The 23,309-nt window shown below is 36.5% G+C and overlaps 1 protein-coding gene and 2 pseudogenes across 3 annotated transcripts; 2 read left to right on the forward strand and 1 right to left on the reverse strand.

Moving 5' to 3' along the window:
* The first annotated feature begins 2,094 nt into the window (after window positions 1-2,094).
* LOC143599734 (COP9 signalosome complex subunit 3-like) lies at window positions 2,095-5,934 on the forward strand (annotated as a pseudogene). Its single transcript, XR_013147343.1, has 12 exons — window positions 2,095-2,372; window positions 3,525-3,640; window positions 3,723-3,970; window position 4,008; window positions 4,066-4,123; window positions 4,241-4,330; window positions 4,607-4,672; window positions 4,921-5,009; window positions 5,150-5,307; window positions 5,387-5,508; window positions 5,587-5,659; window positions 5,763-5,934. The product of XR_013147343.1 is annotated as a COP9 signalosome complex subunit 3-like (transcript).
* Window positions 5,935-6,503: 569 nt separating this feature from the next.
* On the reverse strand, window positions 6,504-12,820 carry LOC143599738 (protein TPLATE-like; annotated as a pseudogene). Its single transcript, XR_013147345.1, has 7 exons — window positions 11,591-12,820; window positions 9,952-10,548; window positions 9,171-9,535; window positions 8,773-9,075; window positions 8,262-8,384; window positions 7,332-7,783; window positions 6,504-7,260 (listed from the first exon to the last, which is right to left on the reverse strand). The product of XR_013147345.1 is annotated as a protein TPLATE-like (transcript).
* A 6,396-nt stretch (window positions 12,821-19,216) lies between these two features.
* On the forward strand, window positions 19,217-22,867 carry LOC143599739 (cytochrome c1-2, heme protein, mitochondrial-like). Its single transcript, XM_077077622.1, has 8 exons — window positions 19,217-19,316; window positions 20,394-20,466; window positions 20,859-21,079; window positions 21,188-21,467; window positions 21,560-21,631; window positions 21,712-21,828; window positions 21,917-21,982; window positions 22,481-22,867. The coding sequence occupies exons 2-8, from the start codon at window positions 20,407-20,409 to the stop codon at window positions 22,595-22,597; spliced, it is 933 nt and encodes a 310-aa protein (XP_076933737.1). The 5' UTR covers window positions 19,217-19,316; window positions 20,394-20,406; the 3' UTR covers window positions 22,598-22,867.
* The last annotated feature ends 442 nt before the right edge of the window (window positions 22,868-23,309 follow it).

Below are 23,309 nucleotides of genomic sequence, written 5' to 3' on the forward strand. Positions count from 1 at the left end.
AAGCGCGTTAACACTTGCAAGGAAAAAACACAATGACACACGCAGAGTGTGTGATACTAGACGAGCTAGCTGGGCGCTGGTTTAGGTGGTGGGAGTGTGTTGAAACACACAAGGGGAGGGAAAGGAAAGCCACATAGGAAAGTGTTGAAAATGTTAGGAAGTGAAGGTGTTTTAAGGTGGGGGTAATTCTAAAAGGAGAAATGTGGTTTGTTTGGAAGCCGAGGCGGGCCCCAGCCCGAAATTTGTGAAGCGTAGGATGGCAAAAGGTGATACTAACCATCGGGAGTGTTTCGGTGTGGTGACAGGAAAGAAAAAAGAAGTGCATTTTGTGTGTGAGGGTGGGGTGCGCAATGGCGGAGTTGTGGGTGAGAGGGATAAGGCTTGTGACCATGGAAGCTCTAAGTGGAAGATTGAGAGTAGAGTATGAAGTGTTAGAAGCCCGGGTTTGTATGTATGTGTAGATACTAGATACATTTGGAGGTGATTTTGTGGAAAGTCATTTGATTGATGCATAACAAGAATTATAAGTTTTACGACTTTGTTCTCGCATCATAAAAAACGGGAACAAAGTTGTATACGATAGTTATTTGTTGTGTGTCGATTAATTTTGATCGTGTACAAAATCACCTCACTTGTGCATTTATATATTTGTGGAGAGTGGTTTGATCTTTGAACAAATACGTCATCTTGAAGTATTGGTATTTTGTATTTATGGGTGGACTTTGTATTTTGTAAGAACATTGGTGCCTTGGTGGTTACATTTTTTGTAGCTATTTATAAATTGGCATTTTGTTTTGATAAAGTTTATGCTGTATTTTTTTTATCTTTGATACAAAGTTTGATAACATTCTTAAGAAGTTTGTAATTTGTATAATACAATTCGTTTTAAAAACACAATGGTCTCTCCAAAGAATTACATACGGAAAAATCGTGCTAGAAAATAGCATTCAAGTTTCACAGTTACATCAAATTATATTTGAATCCTAACAAGTTTGAAGACATTATTAGAGTATTACCATATTAATCGTCAAGTTAATGTAAGATGAATTAGTAAAACTCAACCATCTAATAGATTTCCTTGTGGTTGTATGATGATACATATCTTACCAGAATCTAGTGACATACAAGTTACCACATATTAACCTGTTTGAGCTATCATCTTATCAACAAATTAAGATATTGAAAAATTTGGTCGTTAACCAAAGGCAAAATATACCAACTTCGGATTCCTATTAGGCTATCCGGGGGTTTTCTTCGGCTTCAAATTTCATTCATCAGTTTGCTCGGTAACACCACCGCCACCACTTTAGTAACAAACTCCAACTTATAATTTCAGTTTAGTGAAACCGAACGGAACTGGACATGATAAAAATATATCGGTTTCATCCATCATTCGACTTCCACGTGTATTTTGGTTTGGCAAGATCGGTTTACGGATTTATTACGTGAAGATCAAATTTGCCTCGACCCGAGTACCCGCCCTTAGAGGTGCATAAATCGGGGTTTTCAAATACCCGGTTCCGGGTATGGAACAGGGTTCGGTTAGACCGGGTATTGGAAAATCATGTATTAGTAAAACCGGGTCGGGTTCGGGTCCGGGTATTGTCTCTAAAAACTATACCCTAATGCATCGGGTTCGGGTCGGGTATAGAACCGGGTATTTGAATACCTTATTTTCGGTATTGAAAAAACATATTTTCGGGTTTTTTTCGGCCTTTTTTTCCGGGTATAGATTGGATTTGTTTAGGGGTTATCCTTTTTAGGGGTATTTTTCGGGCTTTTTTCCGGGTATAGATTGAAAAATCCGGGTTTCGGAATTGGAAAAACCCGGGTATCGGGTATGGAACCGGTTCCGGGTTTTGGGTATTACCAGATACAAATCGGGTCCGGTTCGGCTACGGGTTTTGGTACTGAAATGCATACTCTATCCGTACCCTACGCGTAGGGTCGGTTACGAGTTCGGTATTAAAACCTTGGTATAAAAAAAAACCGGTTCTAGGTTTTTTTCGGTCCGGTTCCTGCTTCGGGTTTTTTTTCACCTCTACCCCCGTGTCAAGGCCCATGGGTTATTAAATCTGGCCATCAAACGGTCAACCCGACACCAAACCGAAACGAAGCATATAAATGATAATACTAAACCTAAAAGCGTGACCAGTAATCTATACCAGCAGAAGACATGAACTCGAATGTGAATTCAGTGGAATCACTGGGGACTCAAATTGAAGGTTTATCGAGTAGTTATGCAGACGTAGCTCAACTGAACACATTCTGAAACAATCGGATGACGTCATACGCTCTCAGGCCACCACGTTTGCTTCATACCTTACTCTCCTTGATCCTTCGATTCATCACTCGGTGTATCTATACATTCTGTAAGTCTGGTTAATAATGGAATCATATTTAGGGTTTTGGTTGAGTATTGTTTGATATTACGTGCTGATTTTGCTTGTAGTGTGTATGTATCTACTGAATGTTTATAATTCTGCAATTTGCTGTTGCCCGCTGTTTATTAAGCTTATTGTGCTTGTTATTAGGATTTTACGAGATTTAGGGTTTTGTGTAGGATTGTTGAGATTACATATTGATTTAGGATGTTTACTGTTTTCTGCTGTTTATTTTTTGCTTTTTATTTAGGATTTGATGAGATTTAGGGTTTTGTGTAGGTATTGTTTGAGATTGCAGATTGATTTTGATTGTTAGTATGTATTCTAGTGAATGTGGTTTTGGATTGTGTGTTCCCTAAGGGGTGCAAATGAGCCGAGGTACTAGAGACCGAGCGATAATAAGCTTGAAACGAGCCTAGCCGAGACTTAACGAGCTTGAGCTTGAGCATTGTATCTGACAAATGTTTAGGCTTGTTAAGCCTGTGTATGTTTATTAATTTTAGGTGATTTGGACTTTTACGTATTAATTTCACACTATGCAACTGAGCTTAACTTGAGCTTAGGATCGTTTAACTGTTTAAGGTTTCTCGAACTACCTAAAAGTAATTAAGATGTTGATAGATTAGTTAATATATAATGCATGAGCCGAGCCTGATCTCGAGCTCTTGTAATATTATTTCTGTAATTTTTGTATGATGTGTCATGTGATGTTAATTATTTCTGTTTAAACTGAATTAAGTGAGTTGTGTACTTCTTTTGGTTTTTGTTATCATGCTTAGCTGTCTGTTTTTGTAACTTGCCTTTTTCTTCATTGTTTTATGCTACATTTTGCATGTTATAGTATGCTTCTGCTGTTTTTGAAGCAGGTTGGTTTTTTTTCCTTTGATTCATGATACTGTTTAAGCTTGCTAGTTTTGTGATACATTGAGTGCTTTATATTGAGTTTGGAAGTTGATAATTGTACACATGGAGTATAAGTTATCTTGAACTATAAATAAAGTGTGTAACGAGCAAGTCTTGTAGCCCGTTGTCATTGCATAGTTTATCAACTTCTAATTGTCAAATAATACTTGTAAACTGGTGCTTCTTGTTACACTTGTTTGAAAGTTGTTTCAATGACTCAATGTCTATATATAACAGGGAAGCATGTACAGCAAGTCCAGTCCCAGAAGCACGAGCAAATGAATTAATTCTACCTGTTGTCAGATTTATTGACGTGTGCAGTGTAGAGCAGATCCGTTTAGCATCTGACAAATGTATAGTTCTACATTTTCAATACAACTATACAAGGTGATGTTTACTTTATATTATACTAATGAGTTAAACATGTTGGTACAGTTATAACTATTTGTAAAAGACTACACGAGCTTGTTATGATCCTTAATGCCCCTATGAGAGCTGTGGCCCCCCTGCTGACTGCTATTCACAAGATTCGACCCCTCCCCTGAGCATTTAACTCCTTTACATTCAGATTTCCCTTCAAGTATGTTTGTCTGCTAAGTGTTACAAAACTGGTTATAGCATTTTAGAGGATGATATATATGAAGTTGATCAACCAAGGACTTTTTCTTGTACTGCTATTATGGGTGAGCTATATTGTTTATATATAAGGAATACTAAGAGCGTAACATTTACATATTTCATGTATTAACTGGTGTCATATGAAATTGACTCTGAGCAGGGAATGATTTGCATAGGACAAAAAACGATTCGCCAAAGCATTGGAGCTTTTCCACAATGTGTGTCAATCTGTTTTTGCATACCTTTCAATCAGCTTATTATTTTTGTTATTCATGCATGGTTTAAGGGCAAACTTGCCTGGCTTCTTTACGATTCTTGCTCATTTTTATTTACAGGTGGTAACTGCTCCTATGTCTACATTGAGTGCTATAGTTGTTGAAGCGTACAAAAAATACATACTGGTTTCACTCATTCACCTTCGCCAGGTGTGTGTTTATGTATTTATACTTATATATGAACTCTAAAATTCAAATATATAAGTGGTTTATGGGATATGCCATTGGTGTTACAAATGTGCTGCTTTATTTGTTAGTTGGTATTCAATACATCAATTTTCTTTTGGTAACATCAAGAATGTTATGATTTTATATTATGTAAACTGTATGCATATATTAAATTTAGCAATTTTGATGATTTTGTATAGTGATTGTTATTGAGTTCCTCTTCTTTGTGATCACTTATACTTTTGTTATTGAATGCAGTTTTCAAGCAGTTTCCCTAAGTACACCTCCGCAATTGCTCAAAGGAATCTAAAGAACTTTTCTCAGGTGATTTCTAGCTTTCCCTCATATGAAATATCGTTGCTGTTTTTTTTTCTTATTTGGCTATGCAAAATTATTGTAGACTGATGTCATTTCCTTTACTTAATACTGATGTAAATGGAATATGCATGTACCTTCTAGCTAACTGAAACTCTATGTTATTAGTATTCTCATTCAACCATGTATTTTGTATCTCGTGTATGATTTAATATTCTTATTATCTTTGATACATTGTTTTCTTCTGTTCCAAGTAGCCGTACATCGAGTTGGCAACTAGTTACAGCATGGAAGTATTTCCGATCTCAAGGCATTTGTCCAAGCAAACCAAGAGAAATTTGAGAATGTAAGCTCTGTATTCTCCTTCAATTTGTAGCTTGTAGAGTTAAATTTTTTACTTGTTTTACCTAATGCGCCGGTTTGGGTTGTGTTCTGTAGCATACAGTTCAAATACAAATTTAAACGATTTACACTATTTTTTTACAGGGAAACAATCTTGGATTGGTCAAGCAGGTTGTGTCATCGATGTACAAGAGGAACATTCAGAGGTTGACCCAGACATATTTGACGTTATCCCTTCAAGACATTGCAACACTGCTCAGCTAAGTACCCCTAAGGAAGCTGAAATGCATGTACTTGAAATGGTAAACACATATATCGGTAAATCTCATTTTTAACCTTTTCTGTTTGATTGTTTTTAACGTGTTATCCTTTTATTGGAAGATTGAGGATGGGGAGATCTATGCAACCATCAATCAGAAGGATGGAATGGTTAGATTTCTTGAGGACCCCGAGCAATATAAAACGTGTGAGATGATTGAGCATATTGATACATCAATCCAAAGGTATGATATTAATACTCTGAAGGTTTATCATACTGTACTGCAAGCCTAACCTGGATCTATGTTATTGAATTGTTTCAGAATCATGAAACTGTCGAAGAAGCTGACGACGATGGATGAATCTATGTCTTGTGATCCGGTTTATCTGTCCAAGGTATAACTCTTGATCCCGCTAAAATGCCTTCTATCAGTCTCGTGGTTAACAACTTTTAACAGATTTTTTTGGAACCTTACCTTAATGATTGTACTTTCTTCAGATTGGGAGGGAACGACACGACACGACTTTGATGATTTTGATAATGTTCCTCAAAAGTACTTATGAGAGACTGGCCCGGATGCATTTTGTAAGAGAGGGTAGTTGCCATCATCATATTGGTTCATCTCACATTTTGTTTCACTGACAGAGAAGACTAAAACCTATATGCAGTATATGCAGATGTTATTAGGATTGCCCTTTTGCTTGGTCTGTCTATGGGGTTTATTTTTTAGGAATCCCTTAATGATTTTATATGTTTTTTTTTTTGGAGGTAATTAGATTTGTCATGTTTTAAGGATTTGAAATCTTGGGCTTATTTTGGCTTACCTTGAATACAAGAGGAAAAAAAAAAAGAAAACGAGTACGATTTGAGCGATGGTCGTGCGTAATCTAATATAGACCACTGTAGGAAGTATGTTGCAAATTAAAGCAACTAATAAGCATAATAAACAGGGTGAAAAGAATTGATAATCAATTAACTTTTCATAATCGAAGTAACAAAGAAACCAAAGCCATTTATGTCTAGTAGCTGAAATTAACTAAACAATCTTCTCCAGTAACTGAATTAAACAAACCATTTGTAAATGATTAGTATGGAAATCTAAAAACCAAAGCCATCAGTTATAGCTTCGGTTTAACCCATAACCAAACTACCCGTGCTCTCCGCTAGCTAGAATTTACATCCAAAATTTAACAAGCACCGGTAGCTAGAATTAACAACAAAAATTAAAAAGTCAAAATCTCCTTGAACTTGTAATGATTATTTTACAACAAAAATACAAATTTGCTCATTCTGAAGTAGTTCTTAAGTTTAACAATCTGTAAAGAAAAAAAGCACAAACAACATGATTACAAAGACCGACCTCAAATTAGATCTATAATCCACAAGAAAAAGAAATCACTCGCTATACGCTTAAAAAATAATTGCCAACTGTAGAACGAACTAGCAAACCCAACCACCACAAAATTCCATCCATGTAAAAGACCTATTTAACCTTGGCGTTTCTATCTTTACACAAAGCATGCCATTCCTGCAACACCGCAGTTTGAAGAGCACGATGCTCCACCTCCTCAGGTGTCAATTCAAATAACGTTGTGGGACCCTTGTGTTTCTTCTTCCCATCTTCCTTCTTTTTATCATCATCACTATCTTCATCATCGTCATCATTTACATCTTCAACTTTGGGAGACTTAGGTGGCGGCTGAGCCGCCTTCAGAATGGCTATTTGTTCCATTGATATCCGTAGGCGCTCTGCTGCAGCCACCTTGACTTCATCTTCCGGCATGTACTCAACACCGCCATCAGTTAGGTCATCACACCATGACTGTAGGTCTGAACCCACTTCTTTTATTATAGCTGCATCCGAGGCTCGAACCACGAATTTGCATATCATAGCTGTGGTTTCGTCTCCCAGGTCCACGTTTCTGCTTACTTCACTTGCACCGAATATCATCATCCCTAAGAAACCTCCATGCCATGTTTTTGCAGCAAAGCATAGCTGTTCAAAAGCAATATAACATTTTTTTAACTAATGGAACATAATTACAAATTTCACTTAAAGAAACTTGCCTGAAAGCCAGCAACGGTCCGGATTATGTGAGAGCAAACCCTGTGAAAAGGCTTGGTGGAAAGAGATTTAAGGCCACTCAAAAAAGGAGAAGAACCGTATTGCTGAGCAGCAGTAGCTTTAAATCCACTACCTTCATATGTATAAGTGCCTGTGAATTCCACCATAGCAGGTAGACTTGGCCACAGGCGAAAATACTCCAACAGGTGAGATTTATGGGGCGAAAGAAGCTCTGTTAGTGGAATCTTATACGGCTGGCATCTCATGATGACTGGATCCCCTAATTCTGGCTTTGCGGTTCGTTTTTGTTTAATGATTTGTTGATCTTCTTCTGCGTAGTCACCTACGTTTCCTGAATATCATTGCCAGCAAAGGGGTAGTATAAGACTTGTACCCAAAGAGCACATCTTTCAAAGTGGGACACACCTAGAGTTACACTGCATAATACTGGTTCCTGCACACATGGTTTACGTTTAAAACAGAAACAAGTTATTTTTCCGTAGTAGAATATGTTTTCAAAAGGATCATGCATTCTCCATATAGCCAGTTAATATTGCTACTTGATTAAATGTGTTTGAATGTCCTTAAAATATTCAGAGTTATGTGTTCATAAGAGGTCTGCAACAATGTTACTTATGAGACTAGGTGAGCAAGAGATTTTGGTTTGAGTTGTCCGCAATTATTGTGATTAAAGCTTTAATATAAAAATAATTTTAATTTAAATGTTTATAGATGGGATGAAGTAATATTTCTTTTGGTATTTAATTGTCTAATAAAGGATCTTCCTTACCAAGATGCGATCATATGAAAACAGAACTTTTAGGAAGTTTTATATGGCCTTGATTCCAAGAACCAACCATTGATTTGATTTTTACCACAGTAGAACATGCAGCAGAAAACAAATAACAAAGCTAAGTAATGTTTGGAGAAACCTGAGAATTTAGATCACGCAATTGTCGTACTGCTTGAGGAGATCCATCCATGAAATATGAAGCACCAGACAACCCGACACGAATATCCACCCGATTGAGTTCAATATCAGTCAAATTTAAAACCTGCAACAAGTTGTCAAAGCTCAACTATAATAGTTCAATGCATTATAGTGTAACACAAGTTTCTAGCTATTACAATTCTGATATTAACAAATCAGTAAACTAAGCCCGTCTCTATGCCTGAAGTTTTAATAACACCAATAAAAACAAGAAGAGGCACATAACCTCCTCTATGACATCTTCAAATAGTTCCACCCTAATTTTATATTAATATCCTATTCAACTTAAAAGGTCTGTATTTCCAAGTTATCTTCAGTCTACCAACCAACTTTTTATCTTTTTATTTTTTGTTATATATGATTATATGCGTATATAGAGAGACAGTTTACAATCAAATCATCTAAATAAAAACCTATAAATGTATCTAGGGTAGTTAGAAGTTGAGTCCAACCTTTAAATGAAGTGTGATTCTTCCATCACTAGGATCTGACAAGTGATATGCTTCAACATAGCAGGGATCACTACTACCAGTTAATGTATATGCATTTGGAGGTATCTTTAGTGAAGTGGTGTCAGCTCTTTTGGTCAAGAACAAAGTCAACTCACTAGGGTCAGGTCTCCATAGTTCTAGAATAGCCTTATGAACTAATCCTTCCAACTTTCTATCTTGGGCTGCAGAAGCTTCATAGAACTGAACCGTAGTTTGTGATGACTGAATGGGTAATCTCCTCTAGCTTCACTAACACCAGCCCACCTGGAACAAAAGCATGAAACAATCATGTAATAAGTGCCCAAGGGCATATCTGTAAATTTCCGTCTATGTTTGTAAAGTTAGAACAGAATGCTTGCTCACTTGTCATCGAATGACTAGAAACGTATTTGATTCTCTGCAGTATCATACGTGCCTGATGCTTGTTAACAGAATCTGTCAACGGGTCAGCCCTGAACTCTTCTAGCTCTTTGATGAGCAACTGGCCCGCCCTAGCATTACGTGATCCTAATCTTTGAGCACACAAAAGAACAGCTTGAATATCTTGCAGCTTATTTGTTTCAGTGGCAGATGAGTCAGCATTGAATAAGATTTTGTGTATTTTAGATATGATGATGTTCAGTGCATCATCTGGGTCATCTGCTAAAAGAGGATCCAAACCTTCTAAGTCGATGTGTTCAGAAATTGCCCAAATAAGCCGAGCAGCAATTCTAGGCGTATTAACCTGTCAAATTGACAAATATTATGTACATAAAAAAGACCAGGGTTTATACTCCAAATGTATACATCCTTTTAAAAGTTCAAAGTTTCGATGTAAATCTTCTAGATTAATTTTACCATGTTTACCCTTTCTAAACACTAACATTATACTTTTGCTTTCTGTTAATATAAAACTAATTGCTTATAAAAGTCTGTTTTTAGTGCATATACGAAGTGGAAAACAACATTACTATAGTGAATCATCACCGAATGTGTAATATTTTTTTCATATATTCAGTGTATTATACTTCTCTAAGCAATTATTTCTTTAATCAACATCAATGGGTATTTATAGTGTTTTGAAATGGTAGATACGGTATTATTAAATTTAGAAGGATATATTAGAATTTTTAAATCTTTAACATTCAAACTTGCACACACCTCGAGCAGATCATTTACAAGTTTTCGTTGCAAATTTTGTAAGCGAGTTTCATTCAAAATCTGATCTTGAGATGCCCCGTCTTTGACTCTTTTGACCCCACCCCTGGTATCAAAAATATGGCAAAGCCTAACCAACAGCTTCAAGTAACAATCAACAGCATAGGTTCGACCTTCACAGTCCCATTTCACACAAGGTCGACACACTTCCACCACTTCTAAAGCTGGTTCGGTCCAATTTAATGCACCATAACCGGTTCCATAAGCCAATGCTCCGATCACTCTACTTTCCATACCTGAATTTTTTTGTTCAGGCAATGGTAGGGACAGCTGAAAACAGCTTTCAACCAAAGTGGCTACTAATTCTTCTCTGAATAAGCTTTTGCTTTTGACAGTGTTGAGGTCATCTCTGATTCTGGCATCCTCAAAAAGTGATGCAATGTCTGTTCCAGGAAGTGGTTTTTGACCTCTTCGGACACTTTCTTTTGCAAAAAGATCAACACAAAGAGCCGTACGACAAATGCATGCTAATGCATGCATGCGGTCTGATTCTGCTCTTAAGTTTCTCACCATGAGAAGCAGCCTTTTAAATAATGAAACCTGAATCCATATATAACTACGTTGTGTTAACATTAATTTGTATTTTTATTGTGCAGACAATATTAAGAAGAGTCACCAAAAACTCCAACTGGTTGATAAGATAGATCATAACTGACAACTGCGAATAATAATAATAATAATAACCTTGACTCTTTACCAAGAATAAAGAAAACCACAATGAATTAGAGAAAAATCCATGTATAACCTGAATGCCTATCCTATAAGATTGTGATAAATGGAGAATTATGCTGCCAATCTAATACTAATTCACTAATAATATGTACAATATACCATATCGTAATTAACTTATCATTTGTTTTTAAAAAAAATCAAATCAAGCAAGTGCACTTGCTCTAGAACACCCAGAAAAAAGGTACTAACAATATAGGACTAGGAAATACAAACTTTATATGATCCTGGGAAGAAGAATCTAGATAGGAAAGTATGATGCACAGGCACACAGCATGGGTAACATTTTAAGATAGATAACACAAAGAAGGCATATCTAGTAAATGGTCTTAAGTTATTTGCCTTCTTAACTTAGTTTTTTTATTTGTTTGTTAACATGGATCCAGTAAATGTCTGTCATCCTATGTTCTTCAAAAATCATAAATTCAGTTTGGCAGGTGCTATCTCATCTTCCTCCTATTTACTGTTTAGAAAATGCAGAAAATGGCAAAGAAAATAAACCTAGTAAGTTTTATTTTCTATCTTAATGGTCAATAGGATAGAATCTTATTATGTTATATCATGCATCTTGATATTATATAGAGTTCAACATCAAACCCAGTCAATCTGTTGGGCTTAGAGCCTAGTTGATTATAATTATGATGAAGCATGTCAATAAACCATTTCTTAGCTTGTCTTTTGTGTAATGTGTATTATATTTCAAATCAACAATTAAGGCTTTCATCTATCATTCGAACTAGTACACCTGGATAATTGTGACCTATGGTTTTGTATAAAATGTGACGCACACTATGACTGAAACTAATAAACTGCTGCAAGTGTAATACAAAGTGCAGGAAGTGGTTGCACAAACCTGCATACTAAGATCGAGAAGATGTAGGTTGGTGACAACAGCTCTAACTATACTCTCTCGAGCAGAAGAAAACTCTTGTCTGTCCCAAAGTGTGAGAATTGCAATAATTGATGCTGAAGCCCACTCAGGCTTACCACCAGGAACATCAGCCAAATACAACATATTAATTCCGACCTCAAAAATCAACGCCGGGTCTAACGAAGACGCCAAAAAGGGAGCCAGATGAGTAACCACATCCGACACTCCCACAAACCTCTCCGCCTTACTTGAATCCACAGTACTTGCAGATGTTTTCTTCGAAGAACTCGATAGCTTCCGAAACGCCTCAAGCGAACCCGACGCAACCGACTTCACAGCATACACAAGCGGATACACCGTCGCCCTAAAACTCTCGACCGGCAGAATCAACGCCCGTGCCATCAACGCATTCCGCCTCTTCCAAACGAAATCCACCATCGACGACACCCAATTCGACCTGATCGCAACGGAATTCTCACTATCCACAAGCTTATCCCCAGCCAACCGACTCATCCTCTTAGACTCAAACTCCTGAAACAACCTCCCAACCGACTCAAACGCGACCTTGGACACATTATCCGCTTTATCCAACATATTATCCCCAATCCTAATCCACCAAATGGATACCTTATCCAACAAATTAATATTATTCTCACATAAGGTCACCAAATCATCCCGCGCTAAAATGCAGCCTAGCGTCTCGGTAATCGAGAACCTCAAGTTAACACTAAGGGAATCAAAGCACCTAGAGATCTCCTTATTACTATCAGTAATGAGTTTACCGAGGCGATACGACGGAATGGCGGCGAGGATGGAAACGGCAGCGGCAGTGACGTCAGGATCTGGAAACTCGAGGTCGTTGTGGATGCCTGTGCAGACGGTTTCCCAGAGATTGGTGGTGAGGCGAGTGGATCGGATTAAGTCGAAGGCGAGTTTTTTGGAGACGGCGGAGGCGGGAGAGGCGACGATCTCTTCGACGGCGGATTTGGCGATGACGGAGATGTCGCGGCCGGCGGCGGATTGTTGGAGAGCTTGGAGTAAGGCGCCGGATTGGCGTAGGGCGTCGTTGGAGCGGAGATCGGCTTGGATCTGAGCGAATAGAATGTCCATTTGTTATTATTATTATTATTGTTAAGGTGTGGTGGTGGTGGTTAGGGTTTTACGGGCATGGGATAGTGGAAGTTGTGATTCCGGTGAGTGAAAGCGGGTGGGTGGGTGGGAGGTTGATTAATTAGAGTAATAGTAATTAATACACCGGTGTCAAGGCCAACTGCTGAAAAGTGAAAAGTGAAAACAATTGCTGTTAAACGCCGTCGTCCGATTTGTATCGTTATACTTCATTTTTTATTCATTTGTTATTTTTTTCTTTTTTCTACGGGAAAATGACGATGGCTCAATGTCGTAAACGAGCTAATAGTGTTGTTTCATGTGATTCGGATACAATTTCTACTTCTATCTTTTAGTTTCGGTGATATCAGATGATGACGGGATGCGACGTTTACTAGTTTGATCATTGAAATGAATGAGTTGTTTCATCGCACGGTCGAGACTTTAGGCAAGTGTTCATGCGCGTTGGCCTTAAGTGAAAGCTTTTCGAGATCGAAACACGAGTGTATGCTTGCTGATGTGGTGAATTTAGCCAGTAGCTTATTTGAAGGATTCGTTGATTGTTCAAAAAAAAAAAGATAGTTCAATGTATATTAAACGCCCGTTTGATGGTCCAACTTCCATAAAGTTCACCATAAAACTCATTGACTCCATATTTTAATATTACTCGACAAGATTTTTAACCAACAAAATTATGATAGTTTTCCAAAATAACCTCATCGGAAGCCAAAATAATCTCGTCGGACAACTAAATAATCCTGTCGGCTCCGATATTAAAAAAAAAACTAACAACCTGTCGGTTTTATGACGTATGGTGGATTCTAGTTCGTTAAACATATAGAGTAATGATTAAAAGATGATCGGGTGGACGAGTTTTAAGATAAGTATTTTGAGAATTGATTGGTCAAATGAACATTCTGTTGATATTGATCAGTCAACTAATCATTTTGCTCATTATCCCTTTTTAAATGAAAGATAAACATAAATTAGTAATGTATTATCAAACTAGGAAGATTCCCGGCGCGTTGCGCCGGGTTGATGTTATTGACAGTCGTACTCGTATAACTTATCAAATCGCGCAGTGCGTCTGCGAGTCGAGGTGAATTCGATCAGTACCGGGTTACGAAACCAGTATTAAACCCCCTAAAAAAACCTTGTTAAAGCAAAAATACAACAAATTAACATAACAAAACACGCATTGCGGTTACGAACCGATGACACTTCGGTTGGTATCTGGTTACCGAGCCAAAAATAAAGCAAACCATAAATTCATCAACATCCAAATACAACAATTTAACATATTTAAAATGTATAAAAAATGTGGTGAACAAAAAAAACACGCGCGTTGCAGTTGTGAACTGATACGAATTCGTTGATTCTGGAATCGAGGGACAAAAAAAATTGATAAAAAAACCCGTGCATTGCGTTTGTGAACTAACGTAAATTCCGTCGGATTTGACGTTTTCGGCACTAAATCGTACACACAAAACCATCTGTTGTGGTGGCGAACCGACACGAGTTCGGTTGGTATAAGGTTATGACATCGAAATTAAAGCAATAAGTTAATCCATCAACACTCAAAATACATATAAAAGACTGTGACGAAAACCAAAAATATACGTGCATTTTGGTCGTGACCTGACACGAAGTCATCCAGAATCAACGGACAAAAAAAACTCGCGAGAAACAAAAACCTTAGGTTGCGACCGCGAGCTGACACAAATCATTTACATAAAAAATCATGGCGAAAACCAAATATATACGCATTGTAGCTGTGACCTGACGCGAATTTGTCCAGAATCAATGGACAAAAGAAACTCGCAGGGCAAATAATCTTAGGTTGCGACCGCGAGCTGACACGAATTTGGCCAGAATCACTTGATGCTATCAACGGTAGAAGAACCTGTATTTTACGTCCGCGAACCGACACGAATTTAAACGCGAAAAACAAATTAAAAGCAAATAAAAAAGGCGACCAACCACGTGAGGCCACGTGGACCAATCACATGGCTACGTCGCTAAAGATCTCTTTTATTATATATAATAATGTGTGTGCGAGACATCATATTTCAAATATTGATGTCAATGTATCAAAAACCCTTTGATGGTAGTTAACTACGTATTAATTAAGATTTGTCTTTAATGCAACCCTTAATCGATGGAGAGAAACTCTTTGGAAAGGTTAGATTGTAGTTTAGAGCCTTTAAAAGTGAAATCCTTCTATTACTGGTCACATCAAATTTCAAACTTTCTTAAAAACCTTATTTTCTTTGTAAATCAATAAACATTCACAAACCACCATATCATCACATACCCCTACATTAATATAAGAGAAAAATCTCAAAACAGCCCTTTTAATGAGAGAGAGAACAAGAAATAGCCCGTGAGATTTGAAATTCCCAAAATAGCCGTTCAAATCTCACGTCCACGTTAGTTTGTGAGATTCCCCGTGATTTTTCGTGGACGAATCAAATTCTGCCAAGTGTCTTCCATTCCCACCTACCACGCTATTTTTCATCTCAAATCTGTCGGAAACGTAACTTTTGACATCAAATATAACCTGAAAAAAACCAACTGTAACGTGATGTTTCAAGCTGTTTTTATCGGCAACGTGAGTTTTCAAATAAGATGGATTTTGAGTTATTTTGAAATTCATCTCCTTAGATGAATTTCATATGAATTTCAACCTCGGAGACGATTTTAATTTTAGTTTACAGTTTAACTGCCAAGATGATTTTCATTAGACTTAAACTTTTGTTCATACATTATATAACGTGTTGATTATTTTCATTTCATTTCTTTTCTCATAAATCAAACAAAAATCTGGGTGATATCATCTTCAATAATGAAGTTTAAGCGAGGAGATCCGATAGAAGTTGTTGATATGGGTCCGGGTTTCTTGGGATCATTTTATGATGGAACCATTATTTCACGGGTTGGGAAGGAGACATACATCGTGATTTTCCGGACACTACTTGAAGCCGATCAATCCGGTTTGTTATGAGAATTTGTGAAGGCCGATAAAATCAGGCCGAAACCAGCTAATGTTCTTGTTAGTGCCTTTGATGTTGGTGAGAAAGTTGATGTGTTTGCAAACGATGGTTGGTGGGTTGGTCGCATTATTAGCAAAGTTGGAGAAAGCGAGTATCTTGTCTAGTTTGACAGCACGAACCAGGATATCATTTACCCGTTTTCTGACATTCGTGTTCATCAGGACTGGGATGCTGCAAATGAGGTTTGGGTGTACTCTCGTAACTGAATGGTGTTTGGAGTAGTTGAAGGTATGCTGTGCATGTTTGGGTAGTTTGATGGTGTAATAGTTTGTGTAATCCTTTGTGTGGTGTAGTTGAAACATCTTTTGTTTTGTTGTTGTGGTTCAATGTTAGGGCATAATGTAATGTTTAACACTAAGTTTTTAACTTAGTGTTTATGTGTAATATTATGGTATGTTTTTTAAGGTATTTTGTGTTTTATGTGTATGTAGTGGTAACCAAATATAAAAAAGATTAGCCAATAAAACAACATAAACTAATCTCATGAAACTACATTTTTACAAGAAACGAAATGAAAATTACATTTTGAAAGTTATACATTAGTTGATTTCCATGTAATCAACACCCTTTTCGTCTTCTTGTTTTTCTTTCTTTGAATCGGTTTCTTTTTTATTTCCAACCTGATTTTCATGGATCTTCAATCCACTAAATGTTTCATCCCAAGCTGCATCTATGTCAAAGTCATCACCATCCCATATGGCAAAGGGATCATCTGTTGTTTCGTTGACTTCGGGTGGGGGCAAAACCTTCTTTCCTTCGACGTGCATATCTTCGAAAACATGTATGAAGGTTTCAATGTCGTCGAACTTATCAACATTAGGGAGAAGGCTTGTTTCTGGATTGTTGAAGATCGGTTTTGACATTGTAATGAGTTTAGGCAACTTTAGGAAAAATTGTTGTGTATTTAAAATAAAAGATTTTAAATATGATTTATTGGAGGACCGATAAATTTTGAACGAAATATAAGTTGTACGTTACAATGTGGCCCCAAAACTGTACTCTACGTTAAATTATACCCGGTTTATATGTTGAACGTTAAAGTATTTTCCAAAAAAATGTACTCTACATTATTGGATGGACCTATGAAATTTGTACCAAATTAGTGTTATACGTTAAAAGATGGCCCATAAATATGTTCAACGTTAAAATGTATCCGGATTATATGTTGTACGTTAAAGTTTCTCAAAAATATGTTTGCATGACAATTATTGGTGGGCCCGATAAAATAAGAACCAAATTAATGTTATACGTTAAAAGATGGCCCAAATATATGTTCAACGTTTAATTATACCCGGTCTATATGTTGTACGTTAAAGTTTCCCAAAAATATGTTCCATGTCAATTATTGGTGGGCCCGATAAAATAAGAACCAAATTTATGTTATACGTTAAAAGATGGCCCAAATATATGTTCAACGTTAAAATGTATCCGGATTATATGTTGTACGTTAAAGTTTCCAAAAATATGTTCCATGTCAATTATTGGTGGGCCCGATAAAATAAGAACCAAATTTATGTTATACGTTAAAAGATGGCCCAAATATATGTTCAACGTTTAATTATACCCGATCTATATGTGGTACGTTAAAGTGTTTCCGAAAAATATGTTGCATGTCAATTATGGAGGAAGGATAGACCAATGTAAAACTATTAAAACCTTCCAATCGATTATGCATGAGATACTAACCCAACCATCTAAAAACAAATATCAATATATAAACACATCATTGAAAGTATGTAACTCATTGACAACTAATTGAAAATAATAACAAACTAATTTTTAATTATCAAATCAGATTCAGATTTACCCAAGGTTGAGAAGGCCACCGAATTCACGACCAAGAAGTAGATGAACAACCCAACCCGAACAGCTTCATACGGGAGTGGGAGAAGAAGAACATGGTTGTGAGGATATGAAAAACATACAAAAGGTTTGAAAGAGGTTTACAATAGAAGAAGATAATGAAGTTTAATTGAAAATTGTCTCCTAAGTTAAATTCACTTGAAATTCATCTAAGGAGATGAATTTCAAAATACCTTTAAAACCCATAAATTTGAAAGCTCACGTTGTCGATAAAAACAGCTTGAAACATCACGTTACAGTTGGTTTTTTTCAGGTTATATTTAATGTCAAAAGTTACGTTTCCGACAAATTTGGGATGAAAAATAGCATGGTAGGTGGGAATGGAAGACACTTGGCAGAATTTGATTCGTCCACGAAAAATCACGGGGAATCTCACAAATTAACGTGAACGTGAGATTTGAAGGGCTATTTTGGGAATTTCAAATCTCACGGGCTATTTTTTGTTTTCTCTCTCATTAAAAGGGCTGTTTTGGGAATTATCTCATAATATAATCAAATAACTTTTATAATAAATTTATTTTTGTTTATATATGTAAATATTAAGATATATATTTAAAATAAATAGAAATCTATAACTAAAAATAAAGCATTTAAAAAAATTTAAAAGTTTTAAAAATTTAAAAAGTTACTTTTGTAATATATTTTTTTAATATTTCGTAAGTGTTGAATTAATTAAAGAAATGAATAGCGTTCTTATTTTAAGTGAGTGTTTTCTCTTAATCGAAAAACAAGTGTATCTGATGTGGTGAATTTAGCCAGTAGCTTATTTAAAAGATTCGTTAGCCATTAAAAGAAATCTTCTTAACGAATAACACCAATAAATTCTTAACCTTTCCGTTATCATTTCCTTTTGTTTTTCTAAAATTATGTATTTATGTGGTCTATATACAAATAGGTTATTTACAAATTGTTTTCTTGTATTGAAATGAAAATAAAATAAATGTTTCTTTATTGGTAGGTGGTCAACAAAAAGAAAAAAAGGAAAAGCAATTGCCTATTAATTTACAGAGTATTACATAAAATGAAAAGTGGATTCCATGTAGAGTTTGCTTGTAGTTTGTATCTGCAACCTTTATTTTCAAACGATCCCCAAGAACCAAGCCCACAACGGTAATGTCCATGAGTCCATCACTCTTTTGTCCATTAACATCCAACTAGTTCCGGACGGTGCCACACTAGCACCGTTGTAGGTGCTCTTAGGAAAACAGTAGATAGCGGGATTTGTAAAAAGAAGAGAGTAAGAAAACATACATACCGACATAGACAATGGCAGAGGCCTTTCATGGAACCTTTGCAATGCCAATGGTCTAATATCACATATTTTAGAAAACGTGTATTATTGATCATATAGGTTTATGAAATTAATGAAAAAAAAGTTACTGATACGTTAGTGTTTATGCAATAAAAATCTATATCTATATCTTTACCAGATACAATCAAATGGACGAACAGTTAAAATATGAAAAGCCCAATATTTCAAGCTAGCCCAACACTTAATATTCTACGAGCCCACCCAAAGCCCATTACTGTAAAACGACGTCGTACTCGAGATCAAAGATCTGAAATTTCTTTCGTTCACCTTCAATTCACAAATTCAACAGGTCATTGTTGGATTCATCTGCACCACACCGGCTAAACGCCGCCGTTTCATTTCATTTCATTTCAATCTCTTCCGACAACATCCTGTAAGTATCTGACCTAAAGCTCAATCCTTTACGTTTAATCCATCCTCTAGGGTTTCATTGTCCGTACGAAATGTTATTTAATCGACTTTGTGTTGATTGATTAATACGTTGAATCTGAAATTAGGTATGCGTTTAATATTTTAGCTCCGTTATTAAACACGATTTGTCATCCGTTTTATTACTATCTGAATTCGATTAAAATGGATATGAAATGAGCTGAAACTAGTGTTTCATAGGGTTATAATGATAAATTTAATACTATCCAGATTCGATTTGAATTAGATATCATTTGTGCCACTTGTTTCAAATGCAATCTACATACAAGTTTTCGGGTGAAAATTGATTTGAGATCTAGAGTGAAATACATGTGATTGGAAAACTGGTTAAATCATGTCTTGTTGACTCACATGAGAGATTAAGGTTAGATACCATCAGTCAAACACATAGAGATTTATCCTTAAGCATGTTTGGGTGTGAGCAGGTTAGGACGAGTGAGCTGCCTTAAAGTTTCCACTCAAGTAACCGTGCTAAGTTTTTTGTGGGTAATTAAAAGTTGTGAACGATATTGGTTTGTACGAGTGGGCGAATATTGTAAATGGTATTGGTGCCGCTAGTGTCATGTTTAAGAATGTGAGCTAATCATACAAGTATGACTGAGTCACTTAGAGAAAGAGAGTTGAGGGGGGGGGGGATTATGACATCTGAGGTCTGTTCCACAGCATTAACGTGTTTTGGGCGCATTGGTCGTGAATGAGGAAACTTTACTGTTAAACATGTTTGGTTGGGTGGCCTTTTGGGAAGTTTTCACTTGGGTAGCCAAAACCAAAATTGTGGCCCTTTGTGTATAAGGCAAACATTGTTGATTAGTGCTAGGGTTCGATTATTGCAGCGTAGGTATTTTTAGGGATGACATGAGCATTACTTTTGCTTTTATATACCTTTGGACTCGGTGTTTACTTGACATTTTGCATGTTTTCATGTCTCGATGTGTATTTGGTAATATAAATTATTGTAGGGACTCGTTATAAACTTATAAGTTATTATCAGATTCTGATTTCCGATTTAATGGGTTTACAGGAAATTATCTATAATGGCTGGTGGTAGGGGAATTTACCACTTGCTCAGAGGCAGTCTTCATTCTCGTTCAGCTGTAAACATTGTCATTTACTTTATTGGCTTTTGCCTTCATTATCTGTTTTCACTCTTACTGCACATTTTGGCACTAGTTGTTTATTTTCACTTCATTAAGTGGCTATTTGAAATGTATAGGAAGTACCATCAGGAGTTTAGACCACCTATTTTGTTTTGTGAGCCCATCAGTTTATGAGCTTTTTGTAGATCAATAACTTACATACACAACAAAGCATTAACCACATACGGAAGAATTTATAAAGTTGAATATATTATTGGTTCTTAAGCTAGAAATAAGCTGCATTTTGGAACAAGTGCATCATAAGAGCGTACCACTAAGATAACTTTGCTAAATGCTACCTATTGATACTGTGCTTACTGATTGCTGACATCATCTTTTTAAAACTCTAGGCTCCACCAGCTTTACCGTCTCTGGTTTCAAAGAAAGACCAGGATGGAGCTGGATCTGCTGGTGTCAAGTCACTGAGGGCACTTGCTCTGCTTGGAGCAGGTGTGTCAGGGATTTTAAGTTTTACAACTTTTGCCGCTGCTGATGAAGCTGAGCACGGGTTGGAGTCTCCAAGTTATCCCTGGCCCCATCAAGGCATTCTTAGTTCATATGACCATGCTTCGTGAGTTCCTTTTGTACCTTTTCATAAAGTAAAATGAATTCTTTTTTCAAAACATAAATGCTTATTTCAGCAATTGACTTTTTGCAATTTGGTGTTTATCATGGGCAGGATTCGACGTGGACACCAGGTGTACACACAAGTATGTGCATCATGCCATTCAATGGGTTTGGTTTCATACCGTGATTTGGTTGGCGTGGCATACACAGAAGAGGAAACAAAGGCAATGGCTGCTGAAATTGAAGTGGTTGATGGTCCTAATGATGAGGGTGAGATGTTTACACGCCCTGGAAAATTAAGTGATCGGTTTCCTCAGCCTTATGCTAATGAGCAAGCTGCTAGGTTTGCCAATGGTGGGGCCTACCCTCCAGATCTCAGTCTTATTACCAAAGTAACCTTTTCTTCCAGTTTCAACTATTAAGGCTTTTTTCCTTTCACTTTTTTGGTGTGTTGCTTGATTCTCACACTTTTTTGTTACTTCAGGCTCGTCACAATGGACAGAACTATGTGTTTGCACTTTTGACTGGCTATCGTGATCCTCCTGCTGGTGTTACAGTAAGTTGTGAAACATGTTCTTATTTGAATTTATTTCTAATGTTTATTAGAAAATGAACCAAATTTTGAATTTATTGCAGATTAGGGAAGGCCTGCATTATAATCCTTACTTTCCTGGTGGAGCTATTGCAATGCCCAAAATGCTTAATGATGGTGCTGTTGAATATGAAGACGGTACTCCAGCAACAGAGGCTCAGGTTGGTAACGGGCTAGCTGGTCGCTTTTATTTGTTTATTCTCAGCTTGGGTCTCAATACTTAGATTTCTCTGTTTTATATTTTTGTAGATGGGAAAGGATATCGTTTCGTTTTTGAGCTGGGCTGCAGAACCAGAAATGGAAGAAAGAAAACTGGTACAATTCCTTCAAAACCTACATTTTTATGTCTTGAGAAATAAAAAAAACAAATTATTATTTTTTAACATTGCAATTGGTTTATAACAAGTTAAAATGTCACTTTGTTTGGCATAGACTAAAAGTGATGAACAACATTAGAGATTATACTCATTTTTAAGAGATGGCAAGATGTGCTTGTTGGGCAGACTCGCAAGCACTTGTTTCATCTAATTTCTAAAAGTTGACTATAATTAATGTGTTAAATCCACAGATATAATGAATTAGGATTTAGAACATTCTATGCCATTAAAATAAGACTTATGGTGATTTGCAACTCGTTTTTGCGCATGCTCCTTTTTAGCTAATATTTTATGAAGTAAATGATATAAATCATTCTAGTGGTTCGGTGTGATTTATGAATTTTGCTTCTTGTCTAAACTATTTATGAGTTCCGACCCTACTTTCTGTCATACGAAATATTTTGAGAGAAATAATAATTTGATTTTGGGGATGCAGATGGGATTCAAGTGGATATTTGTACTGTCACTGGCTTTGCTTCAAGCTGCTTACTACAGGCGGTTGAGGTGGTCGGTTTTGAAGTCACGTAAGCTTGTTCTTGATGTCGTCAACTAGAGGCGTCTCTGTTTCTTCGAGAAACATTAAAAAAGAACTACTTTGAAGTTGAAAATAATTGTTTTTGTATAAGAATTGAATTTGAATTTTTTTGTACCAAAATTGGTACACAAGCTATGTTTTGGTTCCTATGGCACTGGTTTTCCATTTCGGAATTTTGAAGCGAATAATAAGGGGACTCAGGATTGTGTTGTATGCTCTCTCCTGTTTCTTTTCTAATTGGATACGTGAATAAAGTTCTTTATCATATTAGCAGAACATTCTTTATTACTACTAGTTGAAAGGGGTGTCATTTGTCGGCTTGTCATTGGTCAAAAGACCTGGCATCTATTTAGTTGATATAAACAATGTGTTTGCATAAACCTTTAGACCAGTCATATGAGATTTGCTTATCCAAACAAGTTAAGAGCCTATAATTCATGCCCAGCAATCAAGTTATATAGATCATCTATAGCGCGGTAATGTATACTTAGCTCTAATACTTTCCATTTCAACAAACGAATGATACACGACATCATGATAATGGTGGTTTTGGCAACTCCGAAGACTGTAACTTGGAAGATATGAAAGCGGTTTAATTAGTGGATGAATCTAAAAATGAGGATATAGTAGTTTCGTCTATAGAGCAACACAACGCCGGATTTTATCAAGGCTTCGACCAAGTGGTGGTGGAGGTTGCGGGTGGTGAATGGGTGGGTGTAAATTGAGGGTT

The sequence above is a fragment of the Bidens hawaiensis genome, unplaced genomic scaffold (genome assembly GCF_021521415.1).
Source record: "Bidens hawaiensis isolate Kalapana, Puna unplaced genomic scaffold, B.hawaiensis_p1.1 tig00052606_1, whole genome shotgun sequence".
Taxonomy (NCBI): Eukaryota; Viridiplantae; Streptophyta; class Magnoliopsida; order Asterales; family Asteraceae; genus Bidens; species Bidens hawaiensis.